The sequence below is a fragment of the Saccopteryx leptura genome, chromosome 5 (genome assembly GCF_036850995.1).
Source record: "Saccopteryx leptura isolate mSacLep1 chromosome 5, mSacLep1_pri_phased_curated, whole genome shotgun sequence".
NCBI classification, from domain to species: Eukaryota; Metazoa; Chordata; class Mammalia; order Chiroptera; family Emballonuridae; genus Saccopteryx; species Saccopteryx leptura.
This window is the reverse complement of record NC_089507.1, coordinates 6,279,117-6,298,340: the sequence shown is the minus strand read 5'-3', so window position 1 is coordinate 6,298,340 and position 19,224 is coordinate 6,279,117. Positions and strand designations below refer to the sequence as shown.

Below are 19,224 nucleotides of genomic sequence, written 5' to 3'. Positions count from 1 at the left end.
TGTTGGGACATGATCACTCATTCCCACACCATTTTTCTTCTTTGATTTTAACACACAAACTCTTTCTAATTGCAGCTCTCTTGCAATTTTCCTCATCTCTCGACACAGTTATAGGACCAAAAATAACTTGATGTGTGATAGATGCTGATCAGTTGTCCATTCTCTGTGAATCTGTCTGCCCGGCTAACAAGCAGCCCGCCCTTGCCCCCTCACTGCCCTGACACCCCCCTCCCCCATAATCACCGCATGGTTTGGCCTTGCCTTTACTTCTCCGTATAATTTAAATAATTTTCTCCTGCAGAAGCTCATAGTGCAGCCCTACACCCCTGCATGCACCTGTGGTGTTTGAGGGAGGGGTCAGGATGTCCGCTCTATCTCTAATTGCCCAGTGCCTGATATGCTGCAAGTCTACTCAGATCCTGATTTAAACTGTGGGTCCTCTGGGCAGGTTAACACTTGGGTGTTCTCACATCCTACTATTCTTTAAAGGTTGCTTCTTCATTTATTTAGGGAGAGCCCGATTGTTATATGTGGTAAGAGCCAAGAAGCTGGTCCCCGGAGGCAGCTCCCAGTCCTTCTGTGTTGTCCTGAGCAATTCCGCTCACTCCCAGATTTACATACTATTTGAGCAAGGAAAACAGTACACCATTTCCAGTCCTGTCCCTCTCAAGTGAGCCAACTCCACCCAGCCTAGAAGGTCATTAAGCTGATCCTTTGAGGTCAGGTGAAGGTGAATCTCATTTTATCACATGCAGCCAACCCCTCTACCCCAACCCCAGGCTGAAGGGCTTCTTCTATTTTTTATTTTTATTTTTGTATTTTTCTGAAGTTGGAAACAGGGAGGCAGTCAGACAGACTCCGCATGTGCCCGACCAGATCCACCCTGCATGCCCACCAGGGGGCGATGCTCCGCCCATCTGGGGTGTCGCTCTGTTGCGACCAGAACCATTCTAGTGCCTGAGGCAGAGGCCACAGAGCCATCCTCAGTGCCCGGGCCAACTTTGCTCCAATGGAGCTTTGGCTGCGGGAGGGGAAGAGAGAGACAGAGAGGGAGGGGTGGAGAAGCAGATGGGCGCTTCTGTGTGCCCTGGCCGGGAATCGAACCTGGGACTCCTGCACGCCAGTCCAATGCTCTACCACTGAGCCAACCAGCCAGGGCCGAAGGGCTTCTTCTAATTGGTTCATTGTTACTGAGAAGCTTTATATACAATGCTCTTTTTCTTTGTCCTGTTTTATTCCCATGATGGCTCAGCATGCTTTATAGACTGTTCCCTATTCTAGCCAACTCACCTCTTAATCAAGTCCTAGGTCCAACTAATATATATTTATTCAGTGCACATTGGGTATGATCTGAATAGAACCAGGACAGCAAATGCAATTTGGGGGACTAGATCCAAGGGAAATAATATCTTTCCTACTAGAAGCTGTATTATTTCTCCTCATTGAAACAACCTCAGCGGTATGGAAATGTCATCTATGTTGCTGCCACCTTTGGCCCATGAAGTGGTCAGTTTAACCAAGGACATACATCTCTAAAAGGAGAGACAGAAACAAGCCCTGTGGCCACGGCTGTGCTGTGGGTTCCATGGTTTCCCAGTCCCGGCCCCGACCTGCAGCCGGAACGAGCGGGGCTGGGATTCGAGCTCAGGGCTGTGTCCCGTGGCCGAGGTGCTCTTCCCTCCACCGTTGGTCTTTTCTTGTCACTCACCCATTATCCCCACCCCCTTGGCAACCGTCAGTTCGCTCTCTGTATCTGTGCATATGTTTCTGTGTTGTTTACTCATTTGTTTTGTTTTCCATGTGTAAATGAAATCAGATGATACTGGTCTTTCCCTGTCAGCCCAAGTGACAAAACTTTATGGCTTACCTGTAACCGTAGTGGAATTTTGGGTCATAGCGTCTTGCCATGACACGCAAATATATTTCTTAGTTCTCTAAATCCTTCCTATTTTAGATAGATATAAGAGGGCAGATGATCTTTAGTATGTGGGACACAGTTGTTTCCCTTTGTAAAGGAGGCTTAGGGCATTTCTGAGTCTTGGCCAAGGTCACACAGAGGTCGGGGGGACTCGGGACCAGACCCCAGCTTCCAACACCCCGCTCAGCAGCCTGCTTCCTCCTGGGCACTGGCCCTTTCCAGCAAGACCTCGTGGCGGTGCGTTCTGTGTGCCTGAGGTGAGCCTCGTTAGCAGAATCAGGCATCTGAATGCAATCTTTATCAGCCACAACACGGGAAGATGGAGATCTGACGTCGATGACGGTGACATTTGGTGGCATTTTTCATGTTACCGGACTCTCTTTTTAGCACTTTACGTAGTAATAGCTCCTTTAATTCCCACAATAATTCCCAGAAGCTGATACTGTTTCAGGTGAGCCGGTGAGGCACACGGAGGTCACATGACTTGCTGTTGGCCATCCAGAGGGAGTCAGGGACAGAGTCAGAATTCAAGTCTGTGTTCTTAACCAACAGCCTCTCCCCTCCAAGCTCTTGGCATTCATCTTGACGATTCCCGAACGTGTCCCCCTGATGCCACTTTCAGTTATAATAAATAAGTAATAGTTCAAAAGCATAAAATCTAAATCATTTTGCACTGACATTCAGAAGGACTAAGCGGTCAGTCTGGAGATGATTGGACGTAACGTATAGTATTGTATTTAGTCTGAAGAGGCTGAACGGAGAAGAAGAGTCTACAGGGAATTAGGGCAATGTTTGTATCAGGTGCAGTATCTAAGTGCGGTTCTTCTGAAGAGGTCCAATGGCATTTAAGGTTTCCGCGGTGAGTCAGATAATAAGACAGGCATTCCCCGTTCAAAGTGAATTTATTCTAGATCAGCTAGTGCTCGAATCAGAGGGCAATGAAATACTAACTCATTTTGCAGAACCTTGGAGCTGAAGGATTTAGGAATAGTCAACATGGATGTGGTCTTTAAGCATCTTCCAGTTAGGGTCAAGTAGACATCACAGTCGTGCGTGCATGTGTGGGGGGGAGGGGAGGAGGCTGGGCCCTGTGGCTTTAACCCGGACTGTCACTGAGCCACAACGGTTTAATTCAGAGAAGGAGCCGATGTGGGCACCGTAATACCCACACCATCTGTGGTGCCGTGTTCCCAGCCTTCTGGGCCTCCTTCCTGTCAACGCCCTGCAGGCAGGGATGTGTTGGTCATTGTCCCATCCCCAGTGCCTGTCACGCTGCATGTATATACTAAGGGACCCCTGACATGTCTGCTTTCAAACGATCAGGTTAAACCAAGGACAGGCATTTCCAAAAGGAGAGACAGAAACAAGCCCTGTGGCCAAAGCTGAGCTGTGGGTTCCATGGTTTCCCAGTCCCCGGCCCCGACCTGCAGCCGGACCGTGCGGGGCTGGGATTCGAGCTCAGGGCTGTGTCCCGTGGCCGAGGTGCTCTTCCCTCCACCGTTCCTCTTTTCCTCTCACTCAGCCCATGACCCCCTGCCCTCGGGCGACCTTCAGTTTGTTCTCTGTATCTGTGGCTCTGTTTCTGTGTTGTTTACTCATTTGTCTTGTTTTCTTAGAGTCTACGTACAAGGGAAACCAGAGAGTACTTGTCTCTCCCTGACGTAGCGCACTCAGCATAATCCCCACTAGGTCCCTTCATGCAAATGGCAAGATTTCATTCTTTCTATGGCTGAGTAATACTCCGTTGTGTGAGCTATTACGTCTTCATCCATTCGTCTAGCAATGGAAACCTCGGTTGCTTCTGCGTTGGGGCTAATGTAAATATTGCTGTAAAGAACACAGCATATATCTTTTTGAGTTAGTGTTTTTGTTTTGTTTTGTTTTCTTTTCTTTTTCTGGATAAATACCCAGAAGTGCAACTGCTGGGTTGTATGGAAGCTCAGTTTTTATTTTTTAAGGAACCTCCATACTGTTTTCCATGGTGGCTGTACCAGTTCACGGCGTTATATAAAGCAGTGGTCCCCAACCTTTTTTGGGCCACGGACCGGTTTAATGTCAGAAAATATTTTCATGGACTGGCCTTTAGGGTGGAACGAATAAATGTATCACTTGACCGAGACAAGCATCAAGAGTGAGTCTTAGATGGATGTAACAGAGGGAATCTGGTCATTTTTTAAAAATAAAACATCGTTCACACTTATATATAAATAAAATGGAAATAATGTAAGTTATGTATTCTTTCTCTGTGGACCGGTACCAAATGGCCCACGGACCAGTACCGGTCTGCAGCCCGGGGGTTGGGGACCACTAATATAGAGAGAGCAGGACAGCAAATACTGAAGGGGAAGGGGGAGGGTGTTGGGGGGAGGGGACAAAGGGGGAATCAAGGAGAACTCGGCGTTAGGGCGGAGGGAGATATATTCGGTGGGACACTAGAATTTATGTAAGCACAATAAATTAAAATCAATAAAACAAACAAACAAACAAAAACAATCCCACCAACACTGCCTGAGGGTTCCCTGTTCTCCTCATTCTCACAAGCACTGTTATTTAGTTTTGCATTTTCCACAAGCGCTCCAACAGTCTCCTGTGTATCTAAATCTCAGGTTGTGGTCCTGCCGGCCGGCACAGCCTCATGTCCCCCTGCCTCCCGTAGACTGTGCCCAGTGCCACGCTCAGCACTGGCCAGGTGCCCACACCTGCCAGCCCTGCTCCTGCTGCAGACTCTGCTCGCGCGTGCACGTCCCTGTGAGCTTCCGGCCCAGTGGGCTCTGAGTCTCCGCCCAGGTTGTGCCTGAACATGATGGCCTTTTCCAGGGAATCAGACCGGCTCTCCCTGCCCCTCCACCAGCTTGGTCTGCGCTAAGGGCTGGCGTGGGGCTGCGGCTAGATCTATACTCCCGCTAAACACGAGGCTTGGTTTCCTCGCCTAAGTGTCTTCTGCTTTACGGGGTGCTCCTGGGGACAGAGACTGGGTTATTTCTGAATCCCCAGAAACTCTGTGCAGCCTTGTTTGCCAGGCATTGTGGGTGCCTGGTACACGTTTGAGTGAACACCTGTGGGCAGAGCATCGACCTCAGGCATCAGTCTCTGCAGACTTGCCTTCTGGTCTTTTTTCCCCTCCAGTTCTTCTTACGTGGCAATGAACACCCATTTATTACATTCATAAAAATCAGGAGTTTTCACGTAAATAGCAATGATTGAGTCTTAGAAAAGCATAAGCTCAGATTGCACTGGTCCCTCACCTCCAGCAACATCTGCAGAGTGGTCAGCAGCTGGACAGCCCGCATACACTGCCTCTGGCCGCTGGCTGCACCAGCAAACCAACTCTGTAAGTTGACGTCACCTGTCCGAATCCAGGAGACAGGCAAGCATGACCCCTGGAAAGATTTACACATAGACTCTACTATTTCTTCTAAGGGCTGTGCATTAGTCTGCTCAGGCAGCCATAACAATATACCATGGGCTGGGTGGCTCAGACAACAACAGTATTTAGTTTTCCACATTTCTGGAGTCTGGGAAGTCTAAGATCAAGATGTCAACAGACTCAGTCCCTGCCGGGAGCTCTCTCCTGGCTCGCACATGGCTGTCATCTCCTTCTGTGCTTCCGGGCAGAGAGCGCTCTGGTCTCCACTCCTCTTCTAATGAGGATGCTCATCTCATCAAGGGTCCCACCCCATGACCTCACCTAACCCTAACTTCCTCCCAAAGCCCCCACCTGCAGATTCCATCGCTGGGCAATGAGGGCTTCAACGCACGCATTTGGGAAAACACAAACATGCAGTCCACACAGTCTGGCCCCAGAGATGAGACCAGTCCTCGCCTGCCCTTGCCAACCCAGAAGGAGAACATACTCTGGTTTGTACATAATTCTTGATAGCAGCAAACTGCTTCATGATTGCTACCCCAACACAAAGGAAGCCCAGCTTCCCACGCTGTGCGGTCCAGTGGGATGGGCACAAAGCGACCCTGCTTTCTGACCCAGTTCACCCCTTGTGGCCTGGACCTTGGGGTTCCTGTTCTCTGCCTACCTCCACTTCTGCAGGGATCAGGGCATGACAAGGTAATGGCTCATGGCCCTTTGGCCTCCAATGTCCCATGTGTCTCTCTTGGTCATTTCTGGGAAAATGCATGGAATTCATGAATAATCTCCATCCATGAAGTGATGTCACCTGTCCACCCCGGCCGGGAGGGTCCCCCAGGCAGAGGGCACCTGTGTGCAGGCTGGGGCTCACCTGGAGCGGGAACTGAAGCCACGTGCGCTGGCCTGCGCGGAGGCAGTGGCTTCTGTCCCCTGTCAGCTGGCACGGCCCCCCTTTCCACTCAGCTGCTCCCAGGAACAAGGGGGGCCCTCCCGCGCTCCCTGCACGGCGCTCCGCGGGGGCTGCCTGGGCCGTGAATCCTGCCTCTCCCCAAGGACTTATTCAGGTCACCGCCGCCTGCGTGCACAGCGGCGCAGACCAGGCATGTTGACGAGAGAGGGCTCCTCCTCCAGTTTTCTCACTGGCGCGGGCCCCTGCCTGCCCGTCATTCATGCAGCCACGTTCACAAAGGACCCGCCCACTGCGTACCCCGTCTAAGCAGCGAGCCTGGACCCTGTCCAGGGGTCCCTGTCCCTCCTTCCTTGAGCCTTTGATTGGCTGAACCACTGCAGTACTTTGGGCCGAGAACAAATGTGTTTGGCTAATTATTGTCCCTGGATCCCATTTAGTCCACACTGCTTTCTTTTTTTTTCAGGGACAAAAATAGCAACCACAACTTGAGGGCTTGCCATGGGCCAGGCGATATGGTCATATCCCCAGCACGCACATAGACGACTCTATTTAATTCTCACACGGGGAACACACGGCCAGTGCAGTAGGTCTAAGACTCCCAGTTTCAACGCTGCCTGGAGGATTTTAAGTTACAGAGCTGAGCTTTGAGCCAGGTTAGGGGGGCTCTAATTCCTCTATGAAACCCTACATCCCCCTCCACCTCTTCTGAGAACAAGACCACCTTGGTGGCCAGACCGATCCCTCTACCACAGTTTTTATCCTGCAGTTAAAAACAAACTGCCCAGCCCTGGCTGGTTGGCTCAGTGGTAGAGCGTCGGCCTGGCGTGCAGAAGTCCCGGGTTCGATTCCCGGCCAGGGCACACAGGAGAAGCGCCCATCTGCTTCTCCACCCTTCCCCCTCTCCTTCTTCTCTGTCTCTCTCTTCCCCTCCCGCAGCCAAGGCTCCATTGGAGCAAAGATGGCCCAGGCGCTGGGGATGGCTCCTTGGCCTCTGCCCCAGGCGCTAGAGTGGCTCTGGTTGCAACAGAGCGACGCCCCAGAGGGGCAGAGCATCGCCCCCTGGTGGGTGTGCCGGGTGGATCCTGGTTGGGCGCATGCGGGAGTCTGTCTGACTGTCTCTCCCCGTTTCTAGCTTCAGAAAAATACAAAAAAAACCCAAAAAACAAACAAACAAACAAAAAACTGCCCAACCACAGTAAGAAACAAAAACCGAAAGAAAATCGGCCACCCCGGCTCAAGGCCAAGGCGGTCAGAAATCAAACTCAAGTGGGCACAGATGCCCCGAGGGTCCCAGCACAGGGCCCTCACCTTCCCCGGGAGCTTGCTGGGAACTCAGACACCTGGGCCTCTCCCGGACCTCTCGGTCAGAGTCCGCATGCTGATAAGGATTTTCAGGGGACTGGAGTGCACGTCTGAGTTTGGAAAGCGTAGGGCTGGGCAGTTGTCACGGGGCAGCCAGAGCTCTTGAGCGGGAAGCTTAAGTCACCTCTCACCTGCATCTCCTAACCCTGATCCTCTGCCCTGACCGCTCACCTCACCTGGAGAGGAGCACTGCCCGGTGGACTTCAGGCTCCCTGTGGGACAAGCTGCTGCCCCCCCCCCCAGCCATTGTGTCCTTGGAGCTCTCAGAGGCTCAGAAACCACACTGTGATTTATTTCTCCTGGCCCCAAAGCCCTGCTCCTGTCCCCCACCGAGCTGCCCTCCCTGGCTTGCCTGGGTGCCTCCTTCCCTCCGTCCTGCGGAGTTACCCTCATTTTCCAGTCCCCCTTTTGTAAACATGGACCCTCCCAGCGCCGCCCATGTGGCCGCAGGGGAGGTGGAAGGGCTGGAGGAGGGCACGTGGGGGGTGGGGGGGGGCACCCTCTTTTCCAAGGGGAAAGGGGGCCAATTACCCTTCCTGTCTCAGATAGTAAATGTGGTCCAGGGGAACTTACGAACGTTTTGTGGACTGACCTTGAGTCCTTTCTACTCTGAACTCTTTCCACCCATCCTACCTCACAGCAATTACCGTAAGTAAATCCGAACAAAAGCCAATGTCAGCTGTTGTTGAAAAGAGTGTCATGTGTAAGCAATTTCCAGAAAATAAATATGTATGCGAGGCTTGAGCGCGCACTGCCTGCCTCGGACTGACAGGCACAAGGGGAATCTGTTTCCTCTTTCTTGGTTTCCAAGAGGACCTGCCAACGAGGGAAATCTGATGCCGCTGCAAAGTGTGCATAAGTAGTTGTGCAACGGTGAACGTGAAGACGCGGGACTCTTGAAGGTGAACACGTGATCTTATGCTGTTGATGTCTCTGGACAGGGGAGTGACAGTTCTGTTGTTCAAACCATCTTTAATCAGGTTTCAGTACATTCCGGGGAAACTAAATCACTCCGCACCCCGGGAAGCCTGCAGAGAGGCCGGCTCTGCATGGCGTCGCAGTCGAATAGGTCCGATCCTGGTCCTCTCTGCCAGCTCATCACGTGCCCGCTAATGCTCCCCTGCCTGCCAGCACCCCCGCGCCCACAGGAGGCGTCATCCGTCAGAGGAGAAGGCGTGCAGCGTGCCTTAGAGACGGCTTGCGGAATTTTATTCTTCACCCTCCCGAGGCCTGTAACCTTTGGGAAGGTCATTCAACCTGAACAGCATGTTTTCCTATTTGTCCTGGGGAGCCAGGCCCCCGCGCTGCCTATGTGCTGTGGAGGGTCCCCTTAATCACAACGGCATTTGTAGAAAGTATGTTTTAGCTCCTTTTGCCTAATTGCACATTGAACCCAGATGGGGAAGAAGCCTATTGGAGATCAGTTAGGTAGAAGAATTCTAGCCCGAATCTGTCCAAGGGCAAAAACGACTTTGTTTTGCCACTACCCGCATGCTACCTTCCCATTGTTTAAAAAAAGAAAAGTAAAATAAAATGAGAGTAACTCCCGCCCACGTATATTGTTGCAAGTACTGGAAGGGGTGATTTTACAGGTGAGCGCTTCCTGCCCGGGCACTTGGTGGGCCCTCTTGTACATTATCTCGTCCTTTCCGACCCTTCGGTTAAATCCCTTTAAGGATGTCTGTGGTTCAGCTTTCTGATCCTCTCTGTCCCCCCGGAGGCGCTCTGGCTGGTGACAGCTGTGTCACGGCCTGGTGCCGAAGGCTGGGGTGGTGGTTCTGTCGATGGCGCACAGACACCACTGTTCCCAACACGGTTAAGTGTCCCTCTTGTGACATACTTGTTGGTATTTCATTTGACTCGTGAATTCTTCCAGGGGTGGGACTCGGAGGATGTCTTGTAGTTAATTACATTTGAAATCTGGGTCACGATGTGAATCATGGAATACGAAGACTTAAGGACAAAATTAAAATATTTTTGCACGCTTATTTTACTGCTTCCCCTCCTTTTTTAATTAACGTATTTTCTAGATTCTCAGGTGGCCTCGTCCAATGACCGTTAGACGGGCTAAGCTCCCCCTCCCCCTTCCGTCCTGTCCTGCTTTCCCATGTCTGGTTTCTGCTCGACTCTCTAGGAACCACACACTCAGTACCTTTTTTTTTTTGTATTTTTCTGAAGCTGGAAACGGGGCGAGACAGTCAGACAGACTCCCGCATGCACCCGACCGGGATCCACCCGGCACGCCCACCAGGGGGCGACGCTCTGCCCACCAGAGGGCGATGCTCTGCCCCTCCGGGGCGTCGCTCTGTTGCGACCAGAGCCACTCTAGCGCCTGGGGCAGAGGCCAAGGAGCCATCCCCAGCGCCCGGGCCATCTTTGCTCCAATGGAGCCTCTGCTGAGGGAGGGGAAGAGAGAGTCAGAGAGGAAGGAGAGGGGGAGAGGTAGAGAAGCAGATGGGCGCTTCTCCTGTGTGCCCTGGCCGGGAATCAAACCTGGGACTTCTGCACGCCAGGCTGACGCTCTACCACTGAGCCAACTGGCCAGGGCCACACTCAGTACCTTTTGATGCAGTCGTTTTCCTCGACACACTATTGAGTTTCCCTTTGGGTCGATTGAAAGTCCTTCTCTGTACCTTTGGATGTTCACCTCACTGGCCACTCCATCTGACACGTCCACTCGGCAGATAAGATCTCTGGCCCCAACGGTGTCCCGGAAATCACGCCAGTCTCCTGGGGGGGGGGCAGAGCACAACAGGGGGGCCTGGACCCTGCCAAGGAGCCAGCACAGAATGGACGTCGTCAGCTGAGAGGCAGACAGAGGAAGGCAGATGCCTCCAGCTCCGGATAGCACAAGCGGGCTGTGAGCGGACGGTGAGGAAGAAGGTGACGGGAAGCGAGCAGGTGGGCTCCCTGGCCGGAGTAGCCAGCCATTGAAATCAAATCTGAACAGCAGGAAAGAGCCAGGCCCCGGAACCTGGGGCCCTGCCTCCTGAAAAGGGAGGGACAGCGAATGCCAGTGCCCAGCGCTGGCGGGAGCTCCTCGTGCCGGGAGCAGCAGCGAGGTCAGGGAGGCCGGAGCTGGGTTTGCAGGAGTGCATGGAGGCTGGAAGGGCGGCAGGTCCCGCCGGAGGGCCTCTGGGGCCTGGAAGGAGTTTGCATTTAATTCCAAGCGCAAGGGAACCTCCACCTAGAAAACACCACAGCCCCTCCCTGGAGGCCTCCACGTCTGGTACGTGGTCGACATCCCCAAGGTAGCCTGGTGCCGCTGATGGGGAAGACTTGCTGTTTTGAGTCCTTGAGACCCAGGGCTTGTTTATCAGTGCAGGACGGACAAAGGACATGGCCTTCCTGATATAGGGGAGCACCGTAAACAAAGAGGGGACCGGTTTTCCTCTGAGTCCTCTTCACCCACCTGCACAGAGAAAGACAGGGTTCACTTTGTTCATCCTTGGAAGTCTGGGGCCTTCTAAGAAGCTCTGCCTCTCATCAAAGCATCGGAGCCAGGCGGGACTGGATTGTGTAGTTAACGGGACCAGAGGCTCGCCGCCAGGAGCCCAGTGCCTACTGCCACTCTGACGGGGCATTGCCAGTGGGAGATGGGGCAAGGGGGAAGGCCAGCCCTGCGTGCCCGGACTGTTTGCTGACTTCACTTCTCTTAGACCGCACTTGCTCGTAAGGATGCCGGTCCTCTGCAGGACCTGCACTGAGCCTCACGGGGCCCTCTGTGCAAAGCCTCACAGGGCCCTCTGTGCAAAGGCGCCCGCTTGGAGTCCACTCGGCAACAAATGCCACGGATGGCGGCCGCCACCGTTGCTTTGGCGAGGGTCGTGCCCTGGGCTCTAGGTGCTGTCCAGTGCCCTGTCCCTGTCCTTGCCAGCTCATAACTCAGACGCTCCGAAGGTTTACTGCTGGAGAGAGAATAACAAATTTATCTTTGTGATGTCTGCAAAGGTGAACATGCCTCCCCGGTCCTCTTCCTGTTCCAGAAGCTCCTGATTTGTGAGTGGGGAGGGATTCCTGCTCGTCAGAGAGCGCCCTCCGCCCTCCGAGAGCGCTTGGGCCCCGGGCCAGCCCTCCACTCAGGCTCCGGGTCTCTGTGCTGGCCACAGCAGCTGCCACGGGCCACGTGTGGCCCTGAGATGTGCTGTAAGAATAAATGTAAATACTGGATTGTGAAGCCTTACTGCAAAATAAAGGCAGAATACCTCTTTAATCGTATGTGATGATTATGTGCGGGAGTGATAACATTTTGGATATATGGGGCTACGTAAAGTATTTTCTTCATTGTGTTGAATTTATTGGAGTCACACTGGTTAATAAACCTACATCGGTTTTGAGTGTGCAATTTTATTGTATATCCTCTGTACATTGCATTGTTTTGAACATGGCTCCTGGAAAATGAACATGGCTCCTGGAAATGCATATGTGGGTCATTTTAACATTTAATAATAGAAGCAATAATAATGCTGGATTTGTCATAAGGCCAGCTTTGACTAAGGACCAGAGACATGCGAGGACATAGTGGTTGCTGTCGCCTTTGGGAAGGGTTGGGGTCACCTTCATGCTCATCCCTTGGCTGGCTGTGAGGAGCTGAGTTCTTCTGAGACTGTGTTCTATTTTTTGCCAATGCAGTTGGTCCGCCGCGTGACTGCCATGGTACAGGCAGGGAGGAGGCCCTGGTGAAAATGGGAAGTCCATCTCAGTACTTAGCTAAGATGTCAGATATGGAGCATACACTCAATAAATGTTTGGAAAATGAAAAAAGTGCGTACGTGGCTCCTATTGTATTTCTACTGGCCAGTGCCCATTGATATGCAGTATCTCGGTGATACACAGTCTCTAGGCAACCGTTCGAAGTGGGTGGAATTATTATCATTGTACAGATGAGGAGACTGAGACAGGAGAGGTCAGTTCACTCTGACTAAAGTCAATATAGTGAAGGAGACTGACTCCGTAGCTCTGTAATTCCTTTTGATTCTTCTGCGGAGAAGAAATGAATGAGTTTGACCCTGTGTTCTTCATGTATCAGCTGATTCTGGAGTTTTTGGCCAGGGAGTTGTCCATGCTGGGTAGATTTGGGGGGACATTTCCTGTTTAGGGCCCCAAAGCCATTGCCGTTAGTTGATGTGATGAGGACATGCTTGGGAGGCAGCAGGAGTAGCAGACAGACAGAACTAGAATTCAGGAGCCACAAGGTCTAGGACTGGATTCACTATGGGACCTTGGGCAAGTCATCTCGGGGCCTCTGACCTATAAAAGGAAAGGCAGGGACTCTCTTTTGTTTTGATATTGACAATCAATCCCATTGTCAAGATTCGTGTGACTCAGATGTCCTGGTTTACACGTTCACCTGAGTGTGGAGAGCTTTGCTTCTCTGAGAGTGTTACTAAGAGGCCTGGAAATTCTGTCTCTGCCACTGAGAAATTAAAGTTTCCAGACTGCCACAAGAAGAAGTTGGTTCTTGCTGGCCATTGTGTGTGGGTGTGTAATATATTTTATACTTAACATTTAGATATACTTTTATATGTGTGTATGTATAATATGATATATATATGCGTATATATAACTTAGCTGAAGTTTCATATGTGCACGTTGTACATATACCTCTCTCTGATATATATATATATATATGTGCTTCTCTCTCTCTGTTCTCTCTGTTCCTTTCTGAATGTGTATGTTCGTGAACTAAGCTTTTATTTTCCATATAGCTCAAATAGTAAGCATTTTTCGAATGTAGAAGGCTTACAATAAATAAACACATTTTTCAAAAGTTTAAAGTAGAAATGAAAAGCTTTTAAACTTCTAGCTGCCCCATTTATTTATATTTCTACTTTTCAAAGGACACACTATATTTAGTTTCTTCTCTCTGTGACGGCTGGTAAGTCCCCTTTAGGAAAAATATATATTTTTTCCCGCCAGGATAAAGATCTCAGATGTGCAGTGTGCTAACCAGGAGTCCCCATTTTAGAGTGGGAAGAATATTCAGACACTGTGACTTTCAGATCCTGGTCTATGACTCTGTCATTCAGGTGTTGAAGGTCAGGGACCTGTAAATGTGTCCTGAGTCCGAGTACAGAGCAGTGAGATGGAGACAGCCCCACCCACAGCAAAGGGGGGGGGGAATCCAGTGTAAAGGAGCTACTCTCACTCACTGCCCCCCCCCCGCCCCTGCACAGGTGCACACACACACCCAGGCTCACACACGCACACACCCAGACAAGAGCACACGTGTACATGCCTGGGCGCACACACACGCACACACCCAGACAAGAGCACACGTGTACATGCCTGGGCGCGCACACACGCACACACCCAGACAAGAGCACACGTGTACATGCCTGGGCGCGCACACACGCACACACCCAGACAAGAGCACACGTGTACATGCCTGGGCACGCACACACGCACACACCCAGACAAGAGCACACGTGTACATGCCTGGGCGCGCACACACGCACACACCCAGACAAGAGCACACGTGTACATGCCTGGGCGCGCACACACACACACACCCAGACAAGAGCACACGTGTACATGCCTGGGCGCGCACACACGCAAAAACATGTACAAGGCCGTCACAGCTGCTCCGTTCTGTTGACCCACATGGGCAGTTGAGAAGGAAATGGAATTTGTCTGAAACATACTGAAATGTTCAATTGACTAAAGCAAATGGCCCATTAAATTGAGCTTATCCAATCAGTAGGGCCAACCTTGATTCACATCTTGTTCGGCCAGCCATCTTTGCACATTTTCTTTTTTTTCCAAAGCAGTTATGCCACCTGAGCTTGCACGTCTCTTCTCCAGCATCCTGCGGTTCTATAAACCTTTCCACCTGTTTAATTGCTTGATCTTGTATATACGTTTTCCCCCCAAACTATTAATACCGTCGATACTTAAGGGAAATAGATCAACTGGTTTGACCATTAAAACGGAAGCTCTGGATGTGGTTCTTTGCTTATACATTCTGGACAAGTTTTAAACTAATTAAGAGGATTTTAAACTTGATCTAAAGAGGATCTCTGGATGCAGAACATTTTTATTGGTTCTGGAAATCCAGCAGTCCCCGAGCCATCCTTGTGTTTAGACAGGGATTTCTTAAAAGACAGCTTCCAATCTCCTAGTTCTTGGAGAGGATCAAACACAGATTGTTTTTCATCAGCACACAGAGAACGCAGACCATGACTCATGTCTTTGGGGACCCATGCTATCTGCCCAGCTGCGCCCGTGTGCCTGAGGGGTTTTAAGTCCCAGATGGGTGAAGAAGAGGAGGTATAAAGGAGGCTGTTTGTGGAAAGAGAGCCCTGGGTTTAGAGTTTTGAATGGGGGCTCTGAATTTTGAAATGAGCTGAATGTTGGTGTCCTTGGGTAAGGCTCCCGTGAATAACTGTCCTACCTTCCTACCTTACACTGTCAGGTTGTGGCGGCAGGTCAACTGAGCAGACTGCAGGACTCCTTTATAAAAAGTAAGGCTTTGCACACATGAAAGGTTTTTGTTCCTTCTAGTAACCTCTCCTGTTTATCCCTATAGCCCCACTTCAAACATTTCCTCCACTGGGACGCCTTCCCCAACTCTTTCAAGCAGAATGATTGAACATACCCTGCCCTCATGGTACACCGCCTAAAATACAATCTAAACACGTAGCGTGTCGGTACCTACAGTCAGGTTACATCAGTTAACTTTTCCCGGGTTTGCGCTGCTACACAAACCACCCCCCAGCACAGTGGCTAACAGCCTCTCTGAGGCATTCTTTCTTACGAGCCATTTCTTTCTGCTGCACCTGTCTCTCTTCTTCCTCCTAGACGAGAGGATGGCCAGAGCTCATTATTCTCATGGCAAGAGGGTCAATAGAGACATAGAGACACAGGAGGCCTCTGAATGCCCAGACTGGGGACTGACAAATTATCCTTTCTGCCCACATGTCCGCAAACCCAAATCAAATTGATAGGAAGCACATTCCCCTCACAGTGAGGCCGTAGCAAGAACTGGATGCAGGGTGGGGTGGAGAATTGGAACTGAACGATGCGGGTTCACCTGCCCTGTTGCATCAGGACCCCCTGTTGGATGGCAGGCAGGAGGAATGTCTGCTCCTATATCGCTCGCCCCTCCGCCTGGAGACGGCAGGTAGATGTTTCCCTGATGTTTCTTGAGGTCCAGAATACCTTTCCCACCATTTCCATATAGCAGAGTTTGGCCAGCTCTGGCTTCTGGGACAAATCTATTTTTGTTGTTGTTGTTGTTGTTTGCACAGAGAACTAAACACATAAATTGTTGTAGAGAAAAAGAAAAAAGAATATTTAAGGACACATGAAAATTATATGAAATTCAGATTTCAGTGTCCACACGACAGTTTTGTTGGAGCACAGCCTCACCCGTTCACTGGTGAGCTGGCTCTGGGTGCTTCGAGCACAACGGCATACTTGGAGTTGCCACAGAATGTCCCTGGAGCCTAAACCACACCTACCTGGCCCCGCACAGAAACTTTGCCACCACTCTGCTTTGTAGCATCCAGAAACTGAGAGAGAGAACAAGGAAATGAGTGCCCTGCCCAAGACTATAGACTTGGTCAGCTCCAGTAAGCCTGTGGCTTTGGGGTTTAATATTTTCCCTACTTTGTTTCCTAGTAACTGGCTGCCCCCGACACCCATGTGTCACTGACCCGGAGGCATTTCCTGCAGCGACGCTTCATGACCCAGCGACGTCGGGCCCAGTGAAGCCACCGCGGTGTCCAGCATGGCCACGCTGCTCCTGGGCGCAGTGCTGCTGGTGGCGCAGCTCCAGCTAGTGCCTTCCCGCCCCAGCGCGCCAGGGGCCCTGCAGAGCCAGCCGGAGCTTGTGCGCAAAGCGGCCTCGGTCCAGGACGAGGCCCTGGACGCCGCAGCCCCCAACGGCTCGGCCCAGCAGCTGCCGCAGACAATCATCATCGGGGTGCGCAAGGGCGGCACGCGCGCGCTGCTGGAGATGCTCAGCCTGCACCCTGACGTGGCTGCCGCCGAGAACGAGGTGCACTTCTTCGACTGGGAAGAGCACTACAGCCAAGGCCTGGGCTGGTACCTGGGCCAGATGCCCCTCTCTGCGCCGCACCAGCTCACCGTGGAGAAGACCCCCGCGTACTTCACATCGCCCCAAGTGCCTGAGCGGGTCCACAGCATGAACCCGGCCATCCGCCTGCTGCTCATCCTGCGGGACCCGTCCGAGCGCGTGCTGTCCGACTACACACAAGTGCTGTATAACCACGTGCAGAAGCGCAAGCCCTATCCGTCCATCGAGGAGTTCCTGGTGCGCGACGGCCGGCTCAACGTGGACTACAAAGCGCTCAATCGCAGCCTCTACCACGTGCACCTGCGCAACTGGCTCCGCTTCTTCCCGCTGCGCCACATCCACATCGTGGACGGCGACCGCCTCATCAGGGACCCCTTCCCCGAGATCCAGAAGGTCGAGAGGTTTCTGAAGCTGTCGCCACAGATCAACGCCTCGAACTTCTACTTCAACAAAACCAAGGGCTTTTACTGCCTGCGGGACAGCGGCCGGGACCGCTGCTTACACGAGTCCAAAGGCCGGGCGCACCCCCACGTGGACCCCAAACTTCTCAGTAAACTGCACGAATATTTCCACGAGCCAAACAAGAAGTTCTTTGAGCTTGTGGGCAGGACATTTGACTGGCACTGATTTGCAATAAGCTAGGCTCGGAACCTTCCCTACTGTAAGTTCTCGTGTGCGTCTAGGGGTGGGGGAAAAGTAATTTTAAAAGGGCATTTAAACTATAATTTATTTGTAAAATCCATAAATTACTTCTGTACAGTATTAGATTCACAATTGCCATATATATACTAGTTATATTTTTCTACTTGTTAAATTGAGGGCATTTTGTATTGTTTTTCATGGTTGTTAACATTGCGTAATATGTCTCTATATGAAGGAGCTAAAAGATTTCACTGAAAAAAAAAAAAAAACAAAGAAAAGAGAAAATTCTGGAGACGCTGTCTTTTTTTAATATAATTAACTTGGCCCTGACTCAAACTAGCTAGCTGTCTGTGTTGCACTCATTGGAGAATCCATATTCCTTTGTTACTAAAAAAAAAAAAAAAAAAATTACATGGCTACTATGTTCATCTTTTCGCCTTGTTTTTCTTCATTGCTCTTTCTTAATTTTTAATGTTTCACTGTGGTCATCAGATTTATTGTTATTTACATTGTAAGGTTTCTTTTCACTGAGACCCACTGTTATTCTTCAAGGGGGCAGTTTCACCCACTCCTGACTTCAGCGGGCACCTGAGTGTGGGTTCTAACACCATGTGACCTCCAGGTGGGCAAAGCAAAGCAATGTCAAGACTGGAGAAGCAGGGAAGAGCACGTCAGAAGCTCCTTACAATGTACCTGTGACTCAGAGGGCTTGCCTAGCCTGCTGACCTCAGCCGCGGGCAAAACGTACAATAAAGATGGGCGAAACCTACAATCAAGTTGGGAAAATCCTACAATAAAAGGAGTTTAAAGCACTGGCCTTTAGAATGACCTTGGGACTGTGCCGCCCCAGGTGGCAGTGGGCCTCCGCAGAGCCACTTAGAATAGAAAAGGAGAACGGCGAAATCACTGTGTCCCCCGCCTTGTGGATTCTCTGAAAAGCTGACTAAGAAGGTATATGGCCTTTTGCTTAAGCTGGTGTCTGTTTATCTATTTCTTGAAAGCCCAGCACGCATTTATAGACGTACCTGCCATATGCTTTGAGACGCAGATATGTGTATATTTAAAAAATCAGTTCTTAATTTGGAGTCCTGAAGGAGAAAGATTTAACCCCCAAGGGTGATAATCAAAAAGGAGAGAAGCGCAAAGCAGAGCGCGAGGCCCGGGGGCCAGGACACCTGCTCTGAGAAGCGGGGCTCCCGCTGCAGCTCCGCTTCGGCCCCGAACAGCTGGGCTGTCGGAGGAGCCTGGGCTTTCTCGCTCGTGCCGCCTGCCTTCAGTCAGCCTTTTACAGGATTAAATAAATTGGATTTTTTTTTTTTTCCTCACGAAAGCAAAAACATATTCATTACAGTAAAACGAAAAGTACAGATGGGCAAAATAAAGCCATTTCCTGACAGAGCGCGTACACTAAGGCAGAGCAGTGAGATGGACATTATCAACCGTTTTCTGCGCACAGGAACTGATGGGACTGTTTCCCCGCGGAACCTCAGGAAGCGGGAGTCATTATGCCAAGATCAAAAAGGCAGACACAGGGGCGGAGAAGATAAGGACCGTGCCCACCTTCGCATGGATGTGAGTAAGCCGGGCCTTGGAGGCCCCGCAGAGAGCTGGAGCGCTCGCACTTCGTTTCTCTCTGCACAACTCTTTCTGAATGCAAACGGACAGGCCCAGACTCAGAGACAGTCCTTCCCTACTCAGCCTGACAGATTCCTTCCCTGGGGCCCGAGGTTTTCTCTCCCGACAGGTGCGTGTGCCCGAGCCAGAGGGCAGGGGCTGAGTTCTCAGCCCGGCAGTCAGGGCAGTGAGTCACCTCGGTTCTGGCTCAGCACCTGCAGCCCCGCCTGGCCTTAGCCCGGCCCACGGCCGCCCCAGGCCCTGCCCGGACAGCAGAGAGAAGGCCGCCCTCTCCAGAGCCCAGCAGGGTTGTCATTAACAGCCAGCTCCCCGGAGGCTGAGGCAGAGATCCCGGAGCGGGCTCCCCCGGAGGC

General features: G+C 51.4%; 1 protein-coding gene across 1 annotated transcript in view; it reads left to right on the top strand.

Moving 5' to 3' along the window:
* The window catches only part of HS3ST1 (heparan sulfate-glucosamine 3-sulfotransferase 1), a 35,254-nt gene extending 16,700 nt beyond the window's left edge, over window positions 1-18,554 (top strand). Inside the window, exon 2 of the mRNA XM_066384877.1 lies at window positions 16,177-18,554. Coding sequence (XP_066240974.1) covers window positions 16,286-17,221 — 936 coding nt within the window. The 5' untranslated portion in view covers window positions 16,177-16,285 and the 3' untranslated portion in view covers window positions 17,222-18,554. The remainder of the gene's footprint in view (window positions 1-16,176) is intronic.
* Window positions 18,555-19,224: the final 670 nt, after the last annotated feature.